Source organism: Centruroides vittatus, unplaced genomic scaffold (genome assembly GCF_030686945.1).
Source record: "Centruroides vittatus isolate TY-2023 unplaced genomic scaffold, ASM3068694v2 contig_401, whole genome shotgun sequence".
Classification (NCBI taxonomy): Eukaryota; Metazoa; Arthropoda; class Arachnida; order Scorpiones; family Buthidae; genus Centruroides; species Centruroides vittatus.
The window spans coordinates 193,401-215,647 of record NW_027122216.1 but is presented as its reverse complement, the minus strand read 5'-3'; the positions used below and the strand labels follow the sequence as shown (position 1 = coordinate 215,647).

The following is a 22,247-nucleotide window of genomic DNA, read 5'->3' as shown; positions in this document are numbered from 1 at the left end:
TTAGTTTTGTGATTTGGTGAAAATAATACTTCCAAATTGGAGAAAGTCGAGTCATAGTTGTCTTCCTTGGGAATAGATACAGGAATGGAAATGCATTTTGGAGGTGACCTTTCATGTTTCTAAAGAGACGTTGGTCTGTTTGTTCAAAGAGACTTTTGAATGTAGAGGTGATGTTTAAATTATATCGAAATTAACTTTCTCCTTCAGTACACACACACCTATTAATTGCAGAGTGTGAACATTCTCTCGATAATTCATCAGTGAATGTTATTATATTGTTGGCTTATAATAAACTAAAATAATTAATAAAACATTATTTATTTGACTTGGATGTAATTCATGGAGAATATACAAATATTATGAGTATAATATTTAATTTTTAAATAGTAACTTTTCTATTCTCTTTAAATCGTTTCCAGAAACATTTAATTCTCAAACGTACCTTTCCGTGTAATAAAATACAGAGGAGGGGTAAAATTGATGATGTCACATTCTCTAACCAGTAACAAATATACATCACTACATCACTGACACGTCTCAAATTGATACAACTAATGAACGTATCTAATAGATGTCGAGGAAGGTTGATAAAAATAGATAGAACGGTTAGAGACACCAGAGTAACGATTTCTTTGTCAGCTTCAAGTAAATAAGAATCGCTGTTTCTGCTTTCCAGTTTGCATTGGCCTCTTTTTAGTAACAGAATTACTGTTGTAACCATTGTAAGTGCGGGGAGTGCAAATGATATAAAAAGATATATCTGATAGGAACATCCAAAATATGCTTCTGGGTGTTGGTCACACATATAAAATCCTGTTAAAATTGTTATTATTATTTAAAATTTTTTTTAGATACTTTTAAAAGAAATTAATGATATTTATTACCTGTTAAGTATTTATATTCTCCCCAATTATATAAAGGCGCTGTAACTTGAGCAATAACAACAAATAAAAGTCCTGCCAAAATTACTCGGACAGTCAAGTCTGTGAAAGATGACAGATATTCGTGTGGTTTCAAATATCTCGTACACCTAAGTAGAATTTAAAAAAATAAATAAAATGACATATTCTCACGTAAGGCCTATATATAATCTATATTTCAAGAAAGAATATTAACTATTTTGGATAAAACTAATATTCTTTATTCTTAGTATCATCATCGACCTAGAATTTAATTTAATAACACATACAATACAGAAAATCATCAGTATATCTATGTACTGTACTTAGATGACGATGATTTGCATTATATCGATATTATAATGATGAATTTTTTATATCTGATACTATAGAAAATAATCTAAGTACTATATCATAAGTATAATCTATATATTTTTTATTTATAGTTTAATCAGCATTCAAGAAATAATAATAATTCTTTATACTATTTCTGGTCTCTTTCCAGGCAGTAGGAGGACCAAGACAGAAAATATTAATAAAAATAGATGCTAAAATCTATTATTCAAGTATCATAATATTTACAACATTGGTGTTATTTGTGCTATTTCTACTTGTTATATTTCTTCTTACCTTTCTAAACAGAACACTGCTAAGTACCATATATAAAGATGACGAAAAAGCGAACCTACAAAACCTTGTAATTGGCAAAATCCATTACCAAACACCCATTCACCTAGGAAGAAATAATTTTGGGTTTTATTAGAAAAATCTTATAAAAGAAACAGTAAGAAAAACAAATCTTTATCTTAGAATCAAACCCAAATACTGTTTAATAATTAATTATTATTCAATTTTTTAAATAAATATTATATGAGAATAGTTAAGTTAAATATTATACTTTATTTAATTGTTTACAATATTAACTTTTATATAAATAATCGTTCCATAATAAAAAATTAATAAATTTATTTTGTTTTTTCCCCATTTTTATTTAATTACAGAATATGAAAGATTTTATACTTAAATAAAAATACAAAAATTAAAAATTCGTTAACTTTTGTATTGTTTCTATAACTCAACTTGAATTTAATTGCTTTGATTGTCATTTGCGTATTTGACATTTTATAAATTGTTTTTTTTAAATAAAAAATTATTCTTAAAATAGTAAATTGTATAAATACTTCTTAAAATACTAATTTTTAATTAAAATTCTACTTAATTATTAATTGCAATTAATTGTAATAATACTTTTATTACAATTATGTATATGTTATTATAAAACATGACACTTAAAATATTCATTTGTTTTCCTATTTTTCTTAGATTCTTATTCTAATTTTAGTTACAGTATTTATAATTAAATGAAAGTAATTCCTTTAGTTTTATTGTACAAAAAAGAAAAAATCAAATTAAATATATTTCTTTCCTTCGCAAATTGGACATTTTAGGAGAATTTGTAATTGGAAAAGAAATTGTAGTTTTTCATCCTCCTCCTTTTCAATTCAAATGAAAATTCTCTCTTTGCATGACAACAAAGTAATCATTTAAAATGTTTAAGCATTTTATATTTACCTGTTGAATGATAATCATTAAAACTGTTAAAGGAATTTTTGCGAATAATCGTATGTAAATGTAAATATTTACATATTAAAAGTTTTAAAGTAAAAAATGGGAAAGTACTAACGCTTATTTAGATAAATTATTTAGGATGTTCAAGCTAAATAATAATTAAATTTCTATCTGTAGAACCCAAATTTTGTTCTTATTTGAGTAAACTTCTTGTTTTTCTTATGAAAATTGATTTCTCCTAATACTTAAGAAGAAGGAAAAGGATTATTGGAAGAAAAATATAGAGTAATCAGTTTTTTTTTATACTAAGTTTATTTTGAGAACATCGATTTTATACTTTGTGTATTTTTATGACTAAACTATTTTATAAAATGAAATAATTAAAATAAAATAATTATTATATTCAAATAAATGTATTTTTAAATATTCCAATTCTTATTTAGGCATTTCTATATACATTTATTTATAATATTAGAGAGCTCCTTTTATATTATTAGAAGTCTGTCTAACTAGAATTAAATAAATTTTATCCATTAATTTACAGTATTTTACAAGATTTGGAAGAATGATTATAGTTGCTAGTAAAAAGACAAAATAAAATAAACTGCTCACAAATCATATGCCTCTGTGTCCTTATCTTATAGTATAGTATTTAAAATGTCTTCTCGGACTTGTTTTATTAACAGGACATATTATACCGACGTCTTTGTTCAGCAAAAGTTAAGAAAGCTTATCAGAAAAAACAGTCAAAAAAAAAAAAAACAGGTGGAAAATAAAGACTGTTTTTCCTGATAAGTTTTGCTGAACAAAGACGTCGGTATAATATATCCTGTTAATAAAACCAGTCAGAGTAGACATTTTAAATACTATACTATCAAAAAGGAATCATTTATATTACGGATAACGAACCTTTCTGAATTTGCGTGCCAAAGTAAACACATTTAACTTTACAACGAAACCTGCGTGACGAAAATTTCAGAGTTCCAGCAACAATTTTTAAAGAAATGTAGTGAATATACTTTAATTAAAATAAATTATATAGAAAAAAGTATGGTAATGTACTGAATTGGTTATAAAAGCATAATAAAAACTGAAATTATGTCAAATTGAAATTTATACAGTAAAAAGTAAACGAAATCGCATGTGTTGTGTGCCAGATAAATTTACCTGGCACACAACACATGCGATTTCGTTTTTTGTGCATCAAATGCTTTTTTTTTTTTTTACTTAAACCATTAATTAAAATACTTTGCCGTTTATTTTAAAATTATTACTTTACAATCTTTAAATTGTCATTTACAATAGTAGGACAGCTTGGGAATTTGTTTCTTTACCTGTAAAGCCTAGAGCACACTTTTTAACTCTCTGCGCTCTGTGGGCACAAAGAGAACCTTTCTAGCAAACTCATTATTGGGTACAGATAGGGACGGGGCCAGACGTACAAAATCCCAAAAAATCCTTGGAATTTTTCGACCCGTCCGTATTTGATCCCGAGTCCCCAAAGCGGTAGGCTGGCACTTTAACCGTTTAGCCATCCAGCTGTCGGTCTAATGCTCCCTAGTGATTTTAATTGACAAAATGGAACACATTTGAATGCGAACCACAGATACCGTGATAAACTGTGACGACCTGATGCCATAACAATAGAAATGAACAAAAATTATTAAAATAATTTAATAAAACTAATAAATCCAAAAAATTACCTACCGGAAAAAATACAAAAATAAGAAATATGCAAAACAGGTTAGTAAGAGGTCATCACAGCCAATCAACATCAAATTAATCCCCAAGAGAGCTGAATCCAACGCTTTTTTTAATACTAAGCGATACTGTGGCCCTCTGAAATACAATTTAAGCACAAGCTTTATAATAAAGAGATAAAATAAAATACATTCAACATTAGTGGCGTGCTGTCCATGGAAGCTGTGGAAGCGCCGCTTCCCTTGTATTTTCTAAATTATAAATACATTTTGCGCGATTATTTTCATATCGTAGCGTACTTTGAATTATAATAAAATATTAATTTTAAGTAACCGCATTTTGTATCGTATTAAAAATTTCCATATTACATGTGAAAAACAATAAGATTGCTATTGTATATTCAAATATACAGTAAATTCGTATATACATATTCTCAATGAAAGCACCGTATTGTCGAATACGGGATAGCTTCCATGGCACAAATATTTGAATGGTGTAAAACAGCCGGATTATACGCATTCGCGCATGCGCTTTACAGAGCACCAACCTCGCGGTTTAGCTGGTGGATGCTACACACCAAAATGTCATGTAACTCTTCCAATGATTCTATCCCTTAGCCACTCAAAATAATCCACTTAGTCAATGGTTCCCCATAAGATTTAAAAAGTAAAGCATATTTTATGTTATTTCCATGTACGTTTCTTTACAAAGCTATATTTAATTACAATTTTCTTTTATAATTATATTGACAGATTTTCAGACAAAATCTTTAGAATTTTTATCGCTTTTAGATGTTAATAATTTTAAATATTACGAAAAACAATTTTCCCGAGCGAGTTTTAATTCTTTAAGTAAATTTTTATGGAGAATTTTTTGATTTATCTAAATTACGTAGTGAATTGCAATATTTATATTCGTGTCCAGATTATATTGGCAAGTCACTCTTAGACATAAAACATATTATAATTAATGAGTATCCGAACAAAGACGTACTAAAAGAATTATATGATTTAATATAATTAATTTTTACGGTACCATCTACCAGTGCGCAATTTTTCAACCATGAAGTGAATTCATACATTTTCAAAGAACACTTACTTGTCAGTCCGAGGAAAAATTGTCGTCACTTGCGTTGCTTTCGATAGAAAAAGATAGAGTACTTAGATATCAGAGTAGCGACACACGAGTCATCGCCGCCATGTTCTGTCGACTGTCTATGTAAACCCATAGACCACGTGTTGACAGAACATGGCGGCGAAACTCGTGTGTCGCTACTCTGATATCTAGGTACTCTAGAAAAAGAGCTTTTAAATACTTTGACTGAATCGAGGACCAGCGATTTTTATGATAAAGCAATTAACGACTTTGCGAAAAAAATTGCCGAATAGAGTTAGTTTATACAAAATAATAAAAACAAGTTCTCATAGTCTATCTTTGTTTCGTGTCAATTATCTATTTTTATGGAAAAATAGCTTCCCTATCATCAAATGTCACGGCACGTTGCTGTTCAACATGTTAGAAAAAGAATAAACAGTAATATTTGAAAAATTAACCCGAGATAACCTAATCTTTCCGAAATACTGTTATTGCTCGTACGCAAACTTAGCACACACAAACAATATGGAAGGAATCGTCGATTGTAGATTCACTGCAAAAGGAATATTTATGATCCTCAAACCTCTTCAAATACAAAACCGAATCACCTTTAACAGACAAAAACATCTTAATAAAATTAAAAGAAAAATTTAAATTTAAATATTTTTCTGTCCTGAAACTTAATTCCGCTGGTTGGTACCAGAAAAAGTTGTCATTCAGAGCTGTCATCCGGGAGAGAAAGTCGTCTACTTTGAAGCCATAAAAAATCTTACCTGGAAAAAATACGAAAATAAGAAATATGCAAAACAGGTTACAAGAAGTTGTCACAGCCAATCAACATCAAATTAACCCCCTGCTAAGCATATTAATTATGATGTAGAAACTAATAAAATGTCTCATACATTAATATCGTATTTTAATGACTCGATCTTTTTCTAGCTATTCAGTTAAAGAATCTTTCTAAAAATTATAATTAAAACTATATATTATAAGAAAGAATATATTATAATAAAGTATATCCTTATTGTATTAATTACGTTATATTTTTATAAAATTTCTTAATAAATTATTATATTTAATGAGAAACATCTGCCGTAAAATCCACATAACGAATTCTTCAATAGTAAGTATATCTGCTTAGGGTCAAAGGTAATATCGTGTATTAGTATCCTAAGAAAAGTGGGTGAAAATAGGAGCATATTAGAGACTATAAAAAGGTGAAAAGCTAATTGGAAGGGACACATGATTCGAGAGGAAAGCTTGTGGAATTACGTTATGAAAGGAATGGTTGCAGGCAGAAAGAAACGATGGAGAAGGAGAATTAATATAGTGGATGACTTTAAAAAGGGTAGTTATAAGGAGCTAAAGACAAAAGCGCAGGATAAAGTAGCATGGAAAAAGTGGTGGTGCTCACCGAACCTGCTATAACTAGTAATTTCCTTATAGTACTTGATGCTTCTTATCCCCGGGTAAAATATCAAAGGGTAAAACACAACAGATTTCGTATTGGGCTGCACAAACGTGGTTCGCGTATCCTGCTTTGAGAAGAACAAAGCTATACCACTATTTTGATTCATTCCGAATGGGCTAAACTCCGTTTAGAAATTGGCATCGACGAGAGATATAACCATTATTTCTCATACTTCATCCATGAAAAAATGCCATTGAGAAGCACGAGGATCCGAATTGAATTCCTCAGTGCAATAGAGCAGTGGTTCTTAATCAGTGTTCCGCAAACCTACCTCGAGGGTTCCACGAAAGAAAAGATTTTAAAGTTTTTAATCAATTTTATTTCCAATTGCTATATTCGCAAATAATTCCATGTTTCTGTTTTATTCAACATATTAAAGTTTATTAATTTATTGCTTCATAGTTTCCTATGAATAGTAAACTGCTTATCAATTTTAGAATGCATTGATGCTAATGCTCCGTGTAATAAAAAGTATATGAGTGGCGTTTCGCGGCCTCAGAAAGGTTGAGAACCACTGCAATAGAGTGAATAGATACCAAGAGACCGAAATTTACATTGTTTGAATTACATATGTAATTCAAACAGCGTAAACTCAATAGTTCTCGTTTTTATGATAAACACTATTTTTCATTTGTTAACTTCAATATAATTACATGGATAATTAGAGAATTATTTTTCACAAATAATTATCAAGTATAAGTTATTCGTGTAAATTTACAAAAGTTACATAAAAACATATTTAATTCAATTATTATCACTGTGACTTATATTTTTTACTTGACTACTAAAGATCAAAGAACATAGTTATTAAAATGTTACTGCTTTCTTTTCTCGTTTTTCTAAAAAATAATCAAACCTACCTCATTATAAAATGAATTTTTGAAGTTAGTTAAAAAAGAATTTTAAATGTGATTCTGTTACTATGACCGGAGGATAAAATTTAAAAACCAAGAAATAAAGCTTTGAAATAATAATTTTGTATCATGGATTAAAATAGATGACTGATGTAATTCTGATTAAGACAATTCTAAAATATTTCCTTTGAAAGTTTTATTTACAGGAATTTTTCGAACTGATACAAATCGAAGAAAAACGAATATCTTCATTTTCCTGTTTCATTACTCCTTCTCTCAAAAGTCCCAGCAGAATTTTGTCTCAGGAGGGACAAGACATAGTATTTATTTCAACTAACCAACCAACTGATTCATTAGAATCGTATTCCATACATTTTTGAACCATATCTGTATAAACTGTGACCGTGTATTTTTATTGCTAGACAAAGTTTGAAAATTTTTCATGAAAGTGAATAGTGAACACATAAAAAACAAGAGAAAATTCCAACTACCCTAAAAACGTGAAGTCTTTCCCAACTGTACAGCTATTTGGAAAGACTAGAGAGGATAAAGATGCATGGGAGAACAAGTGGAAACATTTCATCTCATCGCCGGATTATACCTGCTTCAGTGTAACGACTATTAAAATAAATTTATTTTTGCAAAATATCATTGATATATAAAATTTTTATTCGAAAAATACAAAAAAAAAGGAAAAAATAAAGCAAATCTCAGCAGTGGGATTTGCATCTCTTGTCCCCTCCCTGTGGGTCCCTTTCTTTCTCTACAGATTTAAAAGAAAGCATCTTGCTTCAATAGTTGTCTCTTTGAATATATTCATTTGGGAGATAATACACAGAATTTCTATGAAAATGCAAGAGAAATTTTCATGGATTCTCCTGGTGGAAGAATGATATGATTCCACATCGCTGCAATGATGTTTCTACAATGTTTTTATGCCAAATCTATCGAATATTTTCAAAACGAGTTAACTATAATTGAACTAGTAATAGATAAATAAGAAAAAAGTATTTGTTTTACTTGTTTTGTAACTTTGTCTAAGCACGTGGTTATACAGATATGGTTCAAAGATTCATAATTCGAATATAACTCGAGCCATTTTCTCAGTTATTTATGACCATACTTTATTTCTCGAATTACTTATTTCTACAACAGAAATATTAATTATTTAATTATTTTTTTCATATGGAATTTGATTAAGAACAATTTATGTAACAAAATTTTTACAATTAAAATTCATTAGACTGAAATAAAAAAAAGTTCACTCTAACTTTTTACTTATTCTTACGTAAAGATTAAATTAAAATAAATACATATACATTTCTATTATCTCAATAAAACAATATACTAGATAGAATATTATTTGCATCCTAGATTTATTCAGAATTCAATTTTCTCTTTTTATATTGACTATATCCATGTCTACAAAGAGAATTGTCGTCTTCCACATTACATAGATAATCAATATTCTTGGAAGTTCTCTTCTTAGTGATGGTTTTTTGACATACTATGAATAATAAATCACGTTTTGAAGAACAACTATATGGTTTTATCTACAAAAAATAAGCACGCAAGGATCATTATTGAGAAAATTGACCATAAGTAGTAAAAATATTCCATAAATTTTTATTATTCAAAGTTATTTGATTATTTTATGAGAAGATTCTAAGTGTAAACTACTCATTTAAAAGAGTTTTGTATAAATTTATTTTAATGTATTTAAATTTATATTTGCACACACGTTTTTGAAGTAGAACAATCAGTCAGAGACGAAATTTTCATACACAGTTGCACTTAACGTTGTTCGAAACTAATTTGTTACACAAAAATCGATCAAAGTGTACAAAATATAAAACGAATAAGGCCAATGTAAAAATATATGATCAAGCTAGAATTACCATTAGATGTATATATATATATATGTACCTTCTTTAAGTACATTCTATATTCTGTGTTAAGTGACTTTCTTTCCCACCCTGCATTCATAAATCATCTTAATTTTATTCTAAAATAAGTTTCAAAGTTTTCAGATTAGAACGTGCGAGTAACATACCCCCTATTCCCCCTTGGTCTAATGTGTTCCTGCATGAGCGAATTAACTTTGGGTACATTATATATTCTGTAGCAGGGTGTTGAGTGTCTTTCTTTCTCACCCTGTATTATTGGAATAATATTCCTTAGAACATTCCTTGGAAATAACGAATAACTGCAAAATTCCTCTAAATTTACTATTTATAATGTATAATATGAAGCAAATGCTCAATATTATTCATGGCAAGTTCAACGACAGGACAGGAGTCTGGACTTCCTTATGAAATGATTATCTCTGAATTAAATGTATGGTAATAAAAAATAATCATTAATCTGCAGTTTTCAAATAGAAAATATTATTTAAAATAATTTCTTCAGCCAAAAGTTGCACGAAATATTTCATAGTAACAACAATTCTAATATTTTCAATTCAAATATTTAACAATTCTTTTTTCAATTTACATCTTATTTCTAGGTTTATTGGCTGTTTTTCCTCGTTGATTGGATAGAATTTTTCTGCATTTTAAAACATTTCGTAAAAAATTTTACTATAAAACTTATTAAAAATTATTTATCTTTGTTCAACTTCTTTTGTAATTCGAACTTAAAATTTATTTTAACAATAAAAATAAAAAATTTTAAAGTAATTTCTGTTACTTTAATTATTTTTAAAATAAAACGTTTTGTTAAAATAGTATATAGGCCTAAATCAATAGCTAATATACAATTTTTACTTTTTAATTGTAAAAACGTAAAATCGATATATTATATTAAGTTTGTTGACAGACAATCGTTTGGAAAAATCAGAAAAATTTGAATTATATTTGAAAATAAAAATTGTTAAAAGAACATTCTTCATTTTTTCCCAATACTTATTTAAATTTCAATTTTAGTAATGTAAAATTAATGTAAAACATGCATATTTTTAAACGGAATTCGGTAAATACTATTAAAAAAACATCAAAGTTTAGTAACTGATTTTGTCTGGATAAAATTCAGAAAAGGTTAATCTTTAAAACTCAGCATAAAATCAGCTGTTCAGTCCAATATAAGATTTTGTGTCCTACTATCATCCGGATATAATATCTATATTTTCTGTATATTCGATCCAGAACATAAAAGATTTTATAATAAACATTTTCATTATAATGTTGTGGCTTTAATTTTTATGCGCTTGATCTGTTGTAAATTTTTGTTTCGCTTCTCGAAAGACTTTTATTGACATGTTTCGCATAGATTATATGAAAAATTGCATTTCGGGTCATCACTCTTCCTCAGCTTCCTTTTACATTTCTATACAGTAATTACACTTTTAATTGACATATTGTTATTTTAATCGACAGTTAGAACTCCTCTTAATGGGCAGAGTTGAGAGAACCCTTATTAATTAATCAATAGTGTACCGATAACAAATTCTAATCATATATTTTCAATATTGTTACTGAATCATTAATAGAAAATTAACTCCAGCCTCTAAGGTCTCCATATCTTGTCTCAGATTTCATCTAACTCTATAAGGAAAGACAAGCGGACGGACGACAGTGGGAATTTACAGAGTTACAATTTTTCCAAATTGCAACCCAGTCAACGATAAGAGGGATGAATAAAAGTTTCTTGATAATTAATTTTGTAACGAATTAATAAACTTTTAATTATTGGTATTTGTCGAATTTACATGGCATTTATTCGCTTTATTCAATTACTTCAATTTTATATTTTTGTTTATATTCCGAGAACAGAAATAATTTCTATTAATTAAGGTACTGTACATATTTGACTTGTAAGTGACTTTTAAAATATCAAGTGTTTACAAATATAATGGAAGGAACTTTGTAATAGAAAGATGTAGAGATTTACGTAAGAAATTTAATTAGAGAAGAGATCACAAAGATAAAGAAACGTTGCAGACACATTGAAGTATGTGAGGTATAAAAAACGAGAAATGTACACAAATAGAATAACTTAATACGGATAAGAAGATACATTATAAAGCAATACGTAGAGTATGATAATGAGTGAAAAATTCATTAAAAAGTGAAAAAAAAGCTATAAAAATTACTTTTTTTCTTGTACTTCTTAGAATCTGAGATAAAGGAAATTAATTGAATATACGTAGTGAGATTGTTATAAAAATTTGTTACAAGAATTAATTATTTCGTAAAATATTCAATATTCTATAATAAAATATGTTTAAAAATTATTTAGTTAATTATTATGAAGACTAAAAAAACAACCTGAAACAAATTTATGGAATTAACCATCAACTGTGTTTAACTTCTTGGTTTTATGTATATGTTATGTACGGCTTGGCAATAAGTGAATAAGTCTCTTCATTTTTTACTCTTTCTTCCTTTGAAGGGCTTTTTAATTATGGCCATTATGAGTTTGGCCAGCCACACAACAGGGGTGGCCGGATGTTGAGGGCCGAGACCCAAAATATCAGGAACGCCCACGAAAAATTTCTGTGGCTCTTGATCCGAATTCGAATCTGGAGAGGTAGATTGACGCCTTTGTCTCTCTTTTCAAGTTTTCAGATTAAACTTTTCTAAATAATAAGATTTATTTCAAATAATAAATTTAATTTTAAAAAGTCTTGAAACATTTACGCTCAATCTGACTCATTCATATATCCTGACATTTTATACATAGAAAATAAAAGACATTGTATATATGAAATAATTCATACAGAGGAATGCTTTATAAAATTTTGAGCGGCAATTTACGCAGTTTTGCGTAAACAGCATTAACAATAACAGAAACATTTAGCGAAGTTGAGGCCGACGTTTTAAACGCGAAAACTTGTACGTCGGACGTTCGGCGCCGCTTTCCTGTAAACCTAAAAGTTCGACAATGGCGTTTGAAAAGTCAGTGGAATCATGCTCGACATTCCAAACGCCATTGTCAAACTTCTAGGCTTACAGGAAAGCGGCGCCGAACGTCCGACGTACACGTTTTCGCGTTTAAAACTTCGGCCTCAACCTCGCTAATATCATACTATAGATATCAATGCTACGCTTTAAGTAACTCTCATTCTTTAGGCAGTGTAAGTAGAAAATTTTCTTGATTTTCTATAGATATTACTTATTTTTCCTTTCGATATTCTATTACAGGCTAATGACATTAAGATTTACAATATATACTAGTATATAGTCGATTCTATACAGTTATACTGATTCGTCCTTTCCGTTAAGATGACCATGATCCATTATGGATCATGATCATCTTAACGGAAAGGACGAATTACTAATAGAGAACGAAGTCCATTGATTGATTTAATCAACGGACTTCGTTCAGTAAAAATACAATAAACAAAGAAAATAATAAAAATCCAACAAAATTCCGATTTTAGATTTCTCGGGGTGATAAACAAAACAATTTGACTTAACTTAGGAGAAACTGTAGTATCTTGAGCGCGGTGTATCATAGAACACTTTCGTGATAATACTTCTTGTGCCATATAGTGGGAAACAATCACAAAATCTGGTGATGTAATCAAATTTTTAGACGGGTAACTAGTATTTTGTAGACGCCATTGTGGTGAGAAAGTTTTTCTCATCTGTTAAATATTGAAGTCAAAATTTTACGAAGCTTCCTGAGAACAAATATCGTCAGAGGGAAAAATTGGTGGTTCTAGTTCACGGATTACAGGCGAGTAAGTTGTAACGGTATTCTAAAAGTTTCCCACTTTAATTAAAGGCAATAAATTTACTTTTCTTAGTCCTCTTGTATCTTGAGACTCACAAACATTTTGTACCTCGAAACCTATTCAATGTATTAAAGTACGAAGTCGTATTATTTTTCAAACAAAAATTCCACGTAATAATCGAGTATCAAAAGTCATCAGTAGATGCAGATGCTTTAAAGAAAGCATTTGCATCTACTGATGGTTCTTTGATAACCAGATTAACTGAAATTTGAAACTGGTGGTCCTCTGATACCTTTAAAGAAAGCCTCTAAAGCCACCGCTGGCTCTATAAGGAAAAAATCTCTGAAACGGCGATTTGGGCACTTCACAATGTAAGGCACGCCACAAAATTAAGACATTTGATATCCCTTAAAAAAATCTGGAGATGACTTTGCATGTACATAAGCTTGATGTATACAGTACTTGCTGATCAAGCACGTACATAAGCAGTGTACGTGCTTGATCAGCGTACGTCTCAAACACGTACACTGATAAATACTTTGTATATTTATCAGTGTGACTGACAAAGTATTTATTAGTGTGTGGTATTAAGTGCATTTTTAGTGATAATGAAGAATATATCAGATATAATACATTCAAAAAGTTACAAAAAATGCAACATTGCCTCACGAAAAAAAGGATGCCAGAAAACTGGAATTTAAATATGCTGTTGCAAATGAAAAAGTATTCAGATTAATGACATTCTTTGAAAATTGCCGGTGAAGAATGAATGAAATGTTTCATAAAAAGACATGCACAAGAACTATCAACTAAGAAAAGCAGAAGATAAGAGTTTGTACCGCTCAATTGTACCGAATTTTGTACCGCTTCAATGTTCAATAATGTCAAAAATTACCTTCTGTAATATGATATACTATCTTTACCTGTCTAAAGTCTTTTCATATAAAATGTATTTATTTTTGGAATATGTTGTGTATGTATATATATATATATATATTGTATAAACCGCAGTGTTCCAAGATACATAAGAGTATATGTTCCAAGGTACTGTACGTGACCATGAAACATTTTTAAAAATAAAAACAAAATTTTTCACACAGATTTAAGATCTATTAGATGTTTTATATGAGAAGGAAGTTTCATTTTAGCAAATACGTTATAAAAGTATTGTTAGTACTTTATTAAAAAGAAAAATCTGAAAGTGTTTCAAGGTATAACAGTTTACCCTACATTAAATTTTGCTTAGTCTAGAGCCTTTGTTTTGTAAGTAATTTGTTGGTGAAGTTGGATAAACTGAGCCAGCAAGGATGTAAACGAGAGACGGACAAAACTTCTATACGCATTTATTCGACGAAGATCTACAGACATACTAGACGTTAAAAAATAGCAAGAATTCAAAGGGTCATAGGCAACGAGAAAGAATAAACAGTGTCATCGTACATCACATTCTATCTTTCAAGAGATAAACTTTTGGCACTTGACAACCACATATCTAACATGTTTGATGCGGAGATTGATTAACACGCGAAATTAATTGCGGCAATCCCTCTATATACGCGGCTTTACCAGCTGTCTTTACTTAACATAGATACCGTATTTGATTAACGCGATTTTGACATACGCGGTTGGATCGAGGGATTAATTAACTGCATTAATCAAGGGATACCTCTACTATATAATATATTACTGTATATATATAAACACGCATGCATTATTTTCGAATTTAATTTACATTTATCACTTTCAAAATTGCCATTTTGAACTACTTTAACTTCCAATAATACGAGTAAAATTACAAAATTATTTAGCTTAACTTTATAATCATTCATAAACTTTGATCACTTTTTCATTATAAACACATCAGATTTACTTACAATTAGAAGATTGGAGTGAAATTCTAATACTGTATACAAAATAAAACGCTTTAAGAAATCTGATATATTTACTGTGTCATGCATAATATAGCCCATTTGTTAAACTGTTTACAAGTGTGTTCTTCATTTAATTTATAAAATATAATAAATTATCATACAATACGTTACATAAAACTCTATTTGTGCACATAAAAGCAACAGAAATAGAATATAAAACAGGTAAGAACGTAAAAAATAAAATCCTATATATTCCTTGTAGAAATATTTTAATCTAATTGAAGAAGTTAAGGTTTTCAATTATTTTTATGGGTTTTCAATTAGTGTCAATGTGTTGTTTTCTAATGTTTTCAATTAGCGTAAACATATTTACAGGTGGTGAAAGATTACACTTCCTCTTTCTCGCCATCCCTTCCTCTCTAAAAGAAAAGAAAGGAGAGGGTTATACTGAATAGATCTATCACAGTTGACATCTGATACTTTGCTGATATAGTATTACAATAATATAAATAAAAATCTAGAAACACTCTTAATATAAATTTATTTTATCCAGGTGTAAGCACAACAAATACACGGAAACTCTTATCAATGGTTAAGGATTAATACAAGCTAAATTTCTTGCATAAAATATTAAAGAAATTATTTTTCAGTTAAATACAGTTATAATTAATGAAAATAATGATACTTCAATTACAAACCGAGAAAACTTAGAGCCATTGATATATACTTTAAGTTATAAAAATGTTTACAGAAAGTTGATATTTTAATAATAGTTAATTGTTAAATATGTTTATGTCGAACTCTTCTCGAACACAAATCTCTGTAAAATTCCAATTAGAGTAAACAGGATAATTATTATTGAAATATTTATTCAAAATTTCAGTTGAATTATTCGAAGTAAATTTATCGATCGAATGACATTGATTTTAACAATACTTGAATAATCTGAAATTTTATTATGTTAAAAGCGGAAATGATACAAAATGCTTTGAATAGAAGGCCTGGAGTTTGAGAAGAAAAAATTTAATATAAGCAATAATATATTGAAATCTATTAATTCTATACAGAGATAAATAAATATTGATAAGAATCATAATATTGTATTTTAAGTAACTTCTCTCTCAGTTACAGTATTTATAAATAACCTTTTTTATTTTTTGATTTATTTAGTTTATTTTTAGATATGTTATAAACACCTGCATTTACCTAAGAAAATGCAAAATTTGTCTTTATTTTTTAATGCCAAAACATCCTTTGATCATGGTTGCCCGAGAAGTACTTTCGCTAAAAGCGATAAATAATCTTTTGTAAAGAGCATTTTTGAAACCGTGTCAAACAAAAATGACGGTTTGGAAAAAGTACTCCAAATTCGGACCGCTAAATATAAATAGAATTCTATAGGAAAGAAGAAAATAGATCAAATTAGAACATAATATGATTTATTTAAACGTGTTTATACATTGAGAAATGAAAATGCTTATTGCAGAAATCTCCTGGAAATTCTATATAGGTCCAAGTGCATTGTATGCGTATCATCCATAGTTTACTGCGGCGATCTGATGACCAATGCATTACGTCACAAAATATGCAGACAGTATCATTTTCAGTGTTATAACCGCATTAAAGTAGTTTTTAGAACCCGAAATATTTTTACTGCCTTTTCTATTCTAACATCTCTCTCGTAGATTCTATAGCTTTAGCGATGGATTCTGAGGCCATGCTAATTCCTTCTTTTTCTTCTTCCTTCGTTTATCATTGTTTTTAATCTATGCATAAAACATACCTAATTGATCGAACTCAAAATAATGTTTAAAAAAGTGAGGACTTTTGGAATCCATGGTGATCCGACTTAGGAAAAGGGAATGTTTTGGAACGTAGTATCGTCAATTATTGTATCAGAAACTGTTAACAAAGCATATAATCTGTTATTTTTATTCTATTTCTAAGCAAAACATAAGCAAAAAGTTATTCCCATTACGAGCTGACCTAGCCCTCAATGGGATCAGTTAGCATACGTGAATGATAGAAAATGACTCTCTGATCCATATTACTATAATAACTTATGGGCTCGAGAACTGGTATGAACCAGAATATTTACGCCGGATAGGATAAAATCTTACTAAGCAGGCATTTCACTGACATTTTTTTCAGAAATTATTTTCTCAATTATTCAAATGGGATACAGAATTTTGAATAATAATGCTGTATACGATATAATACGAAAAGAGGGCTATTAAATATTGAGTAAGATTTCGTATAGCCTATATGAAAACATTATACAGTGTGATTCAGGCAGGACCTCTGCGACAAACTCTACGATTCGCAGAGATGAACATTTACGTACAGCAACCATGTTTCCTGACTCGTCATTTAAGAGCTACGTGACTCCCTGTCGGAATAGTGCATGGTGATGTGTGGCACCACAGATGTTCCGGACAACTGAAGTACTGTACATAAGGGACACTGAACACTCTCTGTAAACTGTCTGCGAGTATACTTGTAACAATAAACACATATTTCATGCGATTATTCCTCTTTCATTATTGTATTACCTGTCAATTAAGACACCTACGACCTGTCTGCGAGGTCGCCTAGCTCATAAATGACGAGTTGGAGAACACAAGTTGCTGCACTCTTATCGTACTGCAAGTTTGTCGCAGAGGTCCTGAATCACTCTGTATTTCAGGCAAGTGAGCATTATACAGTGCTCATTTATAGTTTCGTAATCATTTCTATTTTTAAAAAATTTGATATTAGAATTAATATTTTCTATGTAGCTACTCGATTAATCAGAAATTAAATTATCCGAATTTGTTTTTATCCATTCATTCGAGATAATTAAGAATCTCTTGCAGCCGAAAATCAATCTGAAGATCACATATACTGAAGACAAATGCAATCTGTAAATGTTTAACCAAGTACTTACAATAATTATACTTATATTATTAATAAAAATGTTTCTTACATTTTTTGAACAAATATTTATATTAAAAATATAAACATGGCTGGTTTATTTGAAACTATTTCTGAAAAAAAACATTTAAATTATAATAGTCATGCAAGAATAAACAGTTTTAGCTTTAAAAAAGATAAGAATTTCAATATTCTTTCGAAATATGCACTTCAACGAAAATGTCTTTTTTAGTTTTTTATACAGTATATTCAACCTTATTTGAAATAGAACTAGGTCATACATTAAAATATAAAATACTATATTCAATATTGTTTTAGGAATAGATATTCTTTATTCTTTATTTTATCAATTTTTACATCAGTAGGCAAGAAAGAAGCGCCCACGTTTAACATTAAAAGCCTTTAAAAATAAACAACAACTATAATAATTACAATAAAAAAAAAGGAAATTTAAAAATACAGTACATAGGCCTACATGAAATGAATTAAGTGACTTATAGGGGCTGAAATTGAAAAAATTGTAGACCTACAAATTCCCACTGTCGTCCGTCCCTCTGCCTTTCCTTAATCACGAGAACAGAGTAAGATAGATGAAAGTCGAGACGAGATATGGAAAGCTAAAGAGCAGGAGGATCAGATTAACTATATAAGAATTTCTGATACAAACCAGAAGTCATGTTATTTCAATTCAAAAATTTTCCCTTGAAAACAGTTAATAGATGACTGGCACAACTGTATTGTTAAAAGAAAAGTATGATATACAGGGGCAAGCTACTACTAATTTGAGGTGGAAAGCATATATTTTAAATTAAATAAATTAAAACTATGATTATAAATCGCATCCCGGCATTGTGACGATGTCACAATAAATAATTGCTGGTACATAAATAAGATCGCGTTTACTATTTTTAAATATTTATTTTAAAAAGTATTTAAATATTTATCATTACCTGTAACTTGAAATTAACATTCTGAGTGTCTCCGTAAAGTCTACTTCTCTGTATATCTCATGTAAGCTCTGCAGGAAGTAATATCTATCCAAAAGTATCTGTCACATAGCATTGAAGTTTTAGACAAATATTTTTCTAAACCTTATATAGTTTCTAGAGTTTTTAAACTAATAAGTTTACAGAGTATTGAATTATTTTCTATACTGATATCTTGTATATTCACCTGGTATTTCACCTGGTATTACAGGTGAAATACTAGGTGAACAATAAAGATTGTTTTTTTCTGAATAAGTTTTCCTCAATTTGCAGAAACCGAACACCAGTACAAAAAGTCCTAATGATACAATATGTCCTAGTAGACATTTATGTAATAAATTGCACAGATATCTGAAGTTTGCTTATTGCCATTGTTTAGCTCAAATATGAAATCTGAAGTTTGCTGAAATTTCAAATCTTGATCCTCCTTAATTATTAATACATTTCACAATACATTTATTTAGACTTTATGAATATTATATGTTAATAAGATTAAAATAGTTAGATTTACAAGGAATTAATTGCAATTTGGTTTGGTCAGATATTGTGAATATTTATTTATTTTTTATTTTTAATCATAAGGAAAAGACATTGAGGCCATTTGGCCTTTTTAAGTGTCTACAGACAAACCACAAAACAAGAGAAAAAAAATCAACAAATATTAAACCGAAAGTCAAATAACAAAGCCACGACAGAACAGATTCTTCTCTTAACTGTTTTAAAACTCTGTAACTCGATATTTTGAAGGTAGATTCATAACTAAATTTGTTCCAGTGTATTATTATCTGGAATATCGGTGATAATTTTCCCACCAAAAGCTTGACCACAGGGAGAGAGTAACCACAAATGCTTCCGGTATTTCGGATCGTAGCGTTTCGTTACGATATATATATTTTTTAATTATTTCTAAGATAGTAATTATCCTTATTACACTTAATGAGTCTATTGTCTATTACTCCAACAGAATTTGTTTTATATATAAGCTACGAATTCGGTCAACTTTATCAAATTGATAATATTCTGATACCGAATCTCTAAAATGTAGGTCATGGAATGGCTCGAATAAAACGATTTTGTTCGACGTGTAGTTTGTTAGCTGCGTAATTTGATGCAGTATCCCAAACATTCATTTATTCCATATCTTATTTTTGCTTCAGCACACGTATGATATAATTTCTTCAAATGAGCGATACTCAAAAAAGCTTGAATTTTTCTTGTTATTCCAGTGAACTTGGCAAGAGACAGGGCAATATTATTTATCTTCCTGTTCCAACGGAGATCATCCATAATTATTATCTCTTTACTTATATCTATACTTTATCTCACTCTGCTGATTTCATTCTCATTTATTTGAATTTGCAGATGATCCGGATTAACAATTTTATTTCTATTAACAAAACAAAGAAATTGTGTGTTACTACTATTAAGTTTTAACTTATTCATTTCGATGTAATTATTTAATTTATTTAATATTTTAATTAAATTATCTCGAAGAATTTTAGCCTCTGCATGAGAATAAGTTATTACGATATCATCTATATACATAACAACGTTATCTTCTGGTATATGTTCGAACGGGTCATTAATGTAAATATTAAAAAGCAGAGGACCCAAGACAAAACTCTGGAGAATACCGTTGTTAGCTTTTAACTGCTTAAGGTGCGTTAATGCATCCGCCTTGGAATAACCCCTGTTTGAAAGCATATTGACGACGATGAACAATTTTAAGTTTATTTATATAATTTAAGAATCTTTTATAGAAAATAATTTAGATAATTTTTGATAGAATAGAAGTAATTATTATAGAACGATAGTTGTCAATGTCATACTTGAATTATTTTTATATATCTGTAATAACGATAATTTAGCTTTTTCAGGAAAGAACCACTTTCAAAAGACCTATTTATCAGATATGATAATGATGTAGTCATAATATCAGATATATATTTCATTATATCCATACTTAAAAGATCCAAATCTGGGGCGCTATTTTTTAGTTCATTATTATGATACAAATATCCGAAGGAGTAGAATTTTCCAAATAGAAAGTATTTGATACATTAAAGCCTGTTAGGTAGTGTTGTGCACTAGTATTGTCAAAAACGATAGGAGAAAAACCATCCATAGACCTATAGTGGTCAGCAAATATATTACTAATTGTGTACTCGTCACAAATAGTTTTACCTTTATAAGTTAGTTGTTTTATCTTGGTCTCTTTCTTGATCTTAGTTACACCTAAAGATATACGTTTAATCCTTTTCAGAAATCAGATGGAGAATCAACACTGAAAAACAATCTTTCATAATAGTTCTTTTCCTCTGTTCGAATATTCCTTCTTATTTATTTACTCAACATTTTTACTTCCGCATGTCATCTGTTTTGGTCCTCTTGAACTGAAGTATTTCTCATTTTAAGTCTTGGTGTATTATAAACTCAGACTAACTTACATTTATTAAGCCATAGTCTATCAAAGAGTAAGTATTTTTATCAAATCTACTAGGATGATTCGAGTCTCCCTTAAGTGTTAGATTTTCCGCAAAGCACAAGTTATGTATCGGGGAATTTAGTCTTCAGCAAATAAATGCTATCATCTATAATCATCTATAATTTAAACTTTTTATATTTGGTTTTATTATAATCAATTACATTATTTACTACATCATTTATTTACTACATCTATGTATTTACTACATCAGAAAAAATGCCGTAGTCGGTAGCTGGAGAACGATAAATTATTACTATCATCATTTTATTTACGACTATTGTTACAATATCTATAGTCTTTTGTATATGTCAGTTTCGATATAACTTCATAACTCGTATTTTTATGTATATATAATACCATACCATCATGTTTATTAGGTTGGCTTCTATTCTTTCTATACAATAATCTTTTATTTGTGGAGGAGGATTGTCAACATTTGTCCAAGTTTCACAAACAGCTAGTATAGTTGCAGTCATATTCACATGCTACATTAATTATCTAAATATTTATTATTCAAGCCTCTAACATTACAATACAGCACAAACAGACCCCACCTAGAGAAGTTAACTATTTTTCTGTGTATCAATAGTTGGTCCATTCTGAAAAAGACAATCTATACAGTCCGGTGTTGAGATACGAAAAATATTACCATTATTTAACACGTATACAGTATCTTTCCCCGTTTTTTTTTAACATTCTAGTTTTGAAAAAAAAATTCGTATTATA

At 29.0% G+C, this 22,247-nt stretch overlaps 1 protein-coding gene across 1 annotated transcript in view; it reads right to left on the bottom strand.

The window, feature by feature from the left end:
* Positions 1 to 331: 331 nt before the first annotated feature.
* The window catches only part of LOC136976550 (cysteinyl leukotriene receptor 2-like), a 63,193-nt gene continuing 41,277 nt past the window's right edge, over positions 332 to 22,247 (bottom strand). The window contains exons 2-4 of the mRNA XM_067271883.1: positions 1,530 to 1,632; positions 885 to 1,030; positions 332 to 813 (exon numbers count right to left, since the gene is read on the bottom strand). Coding sequence (XP_067127984.1) covers positions 380 to 813; positions 885 to 1,030; positions 1,530 to 1,632 — 683 coding nt within the window. The 3' untranslated portion in view covers positions 332 to 379. The remainder of the gene's footprint in view (positions 814 to 884; positions 1,031 to 1,529; positions 1,633 to 22,247) is intronic.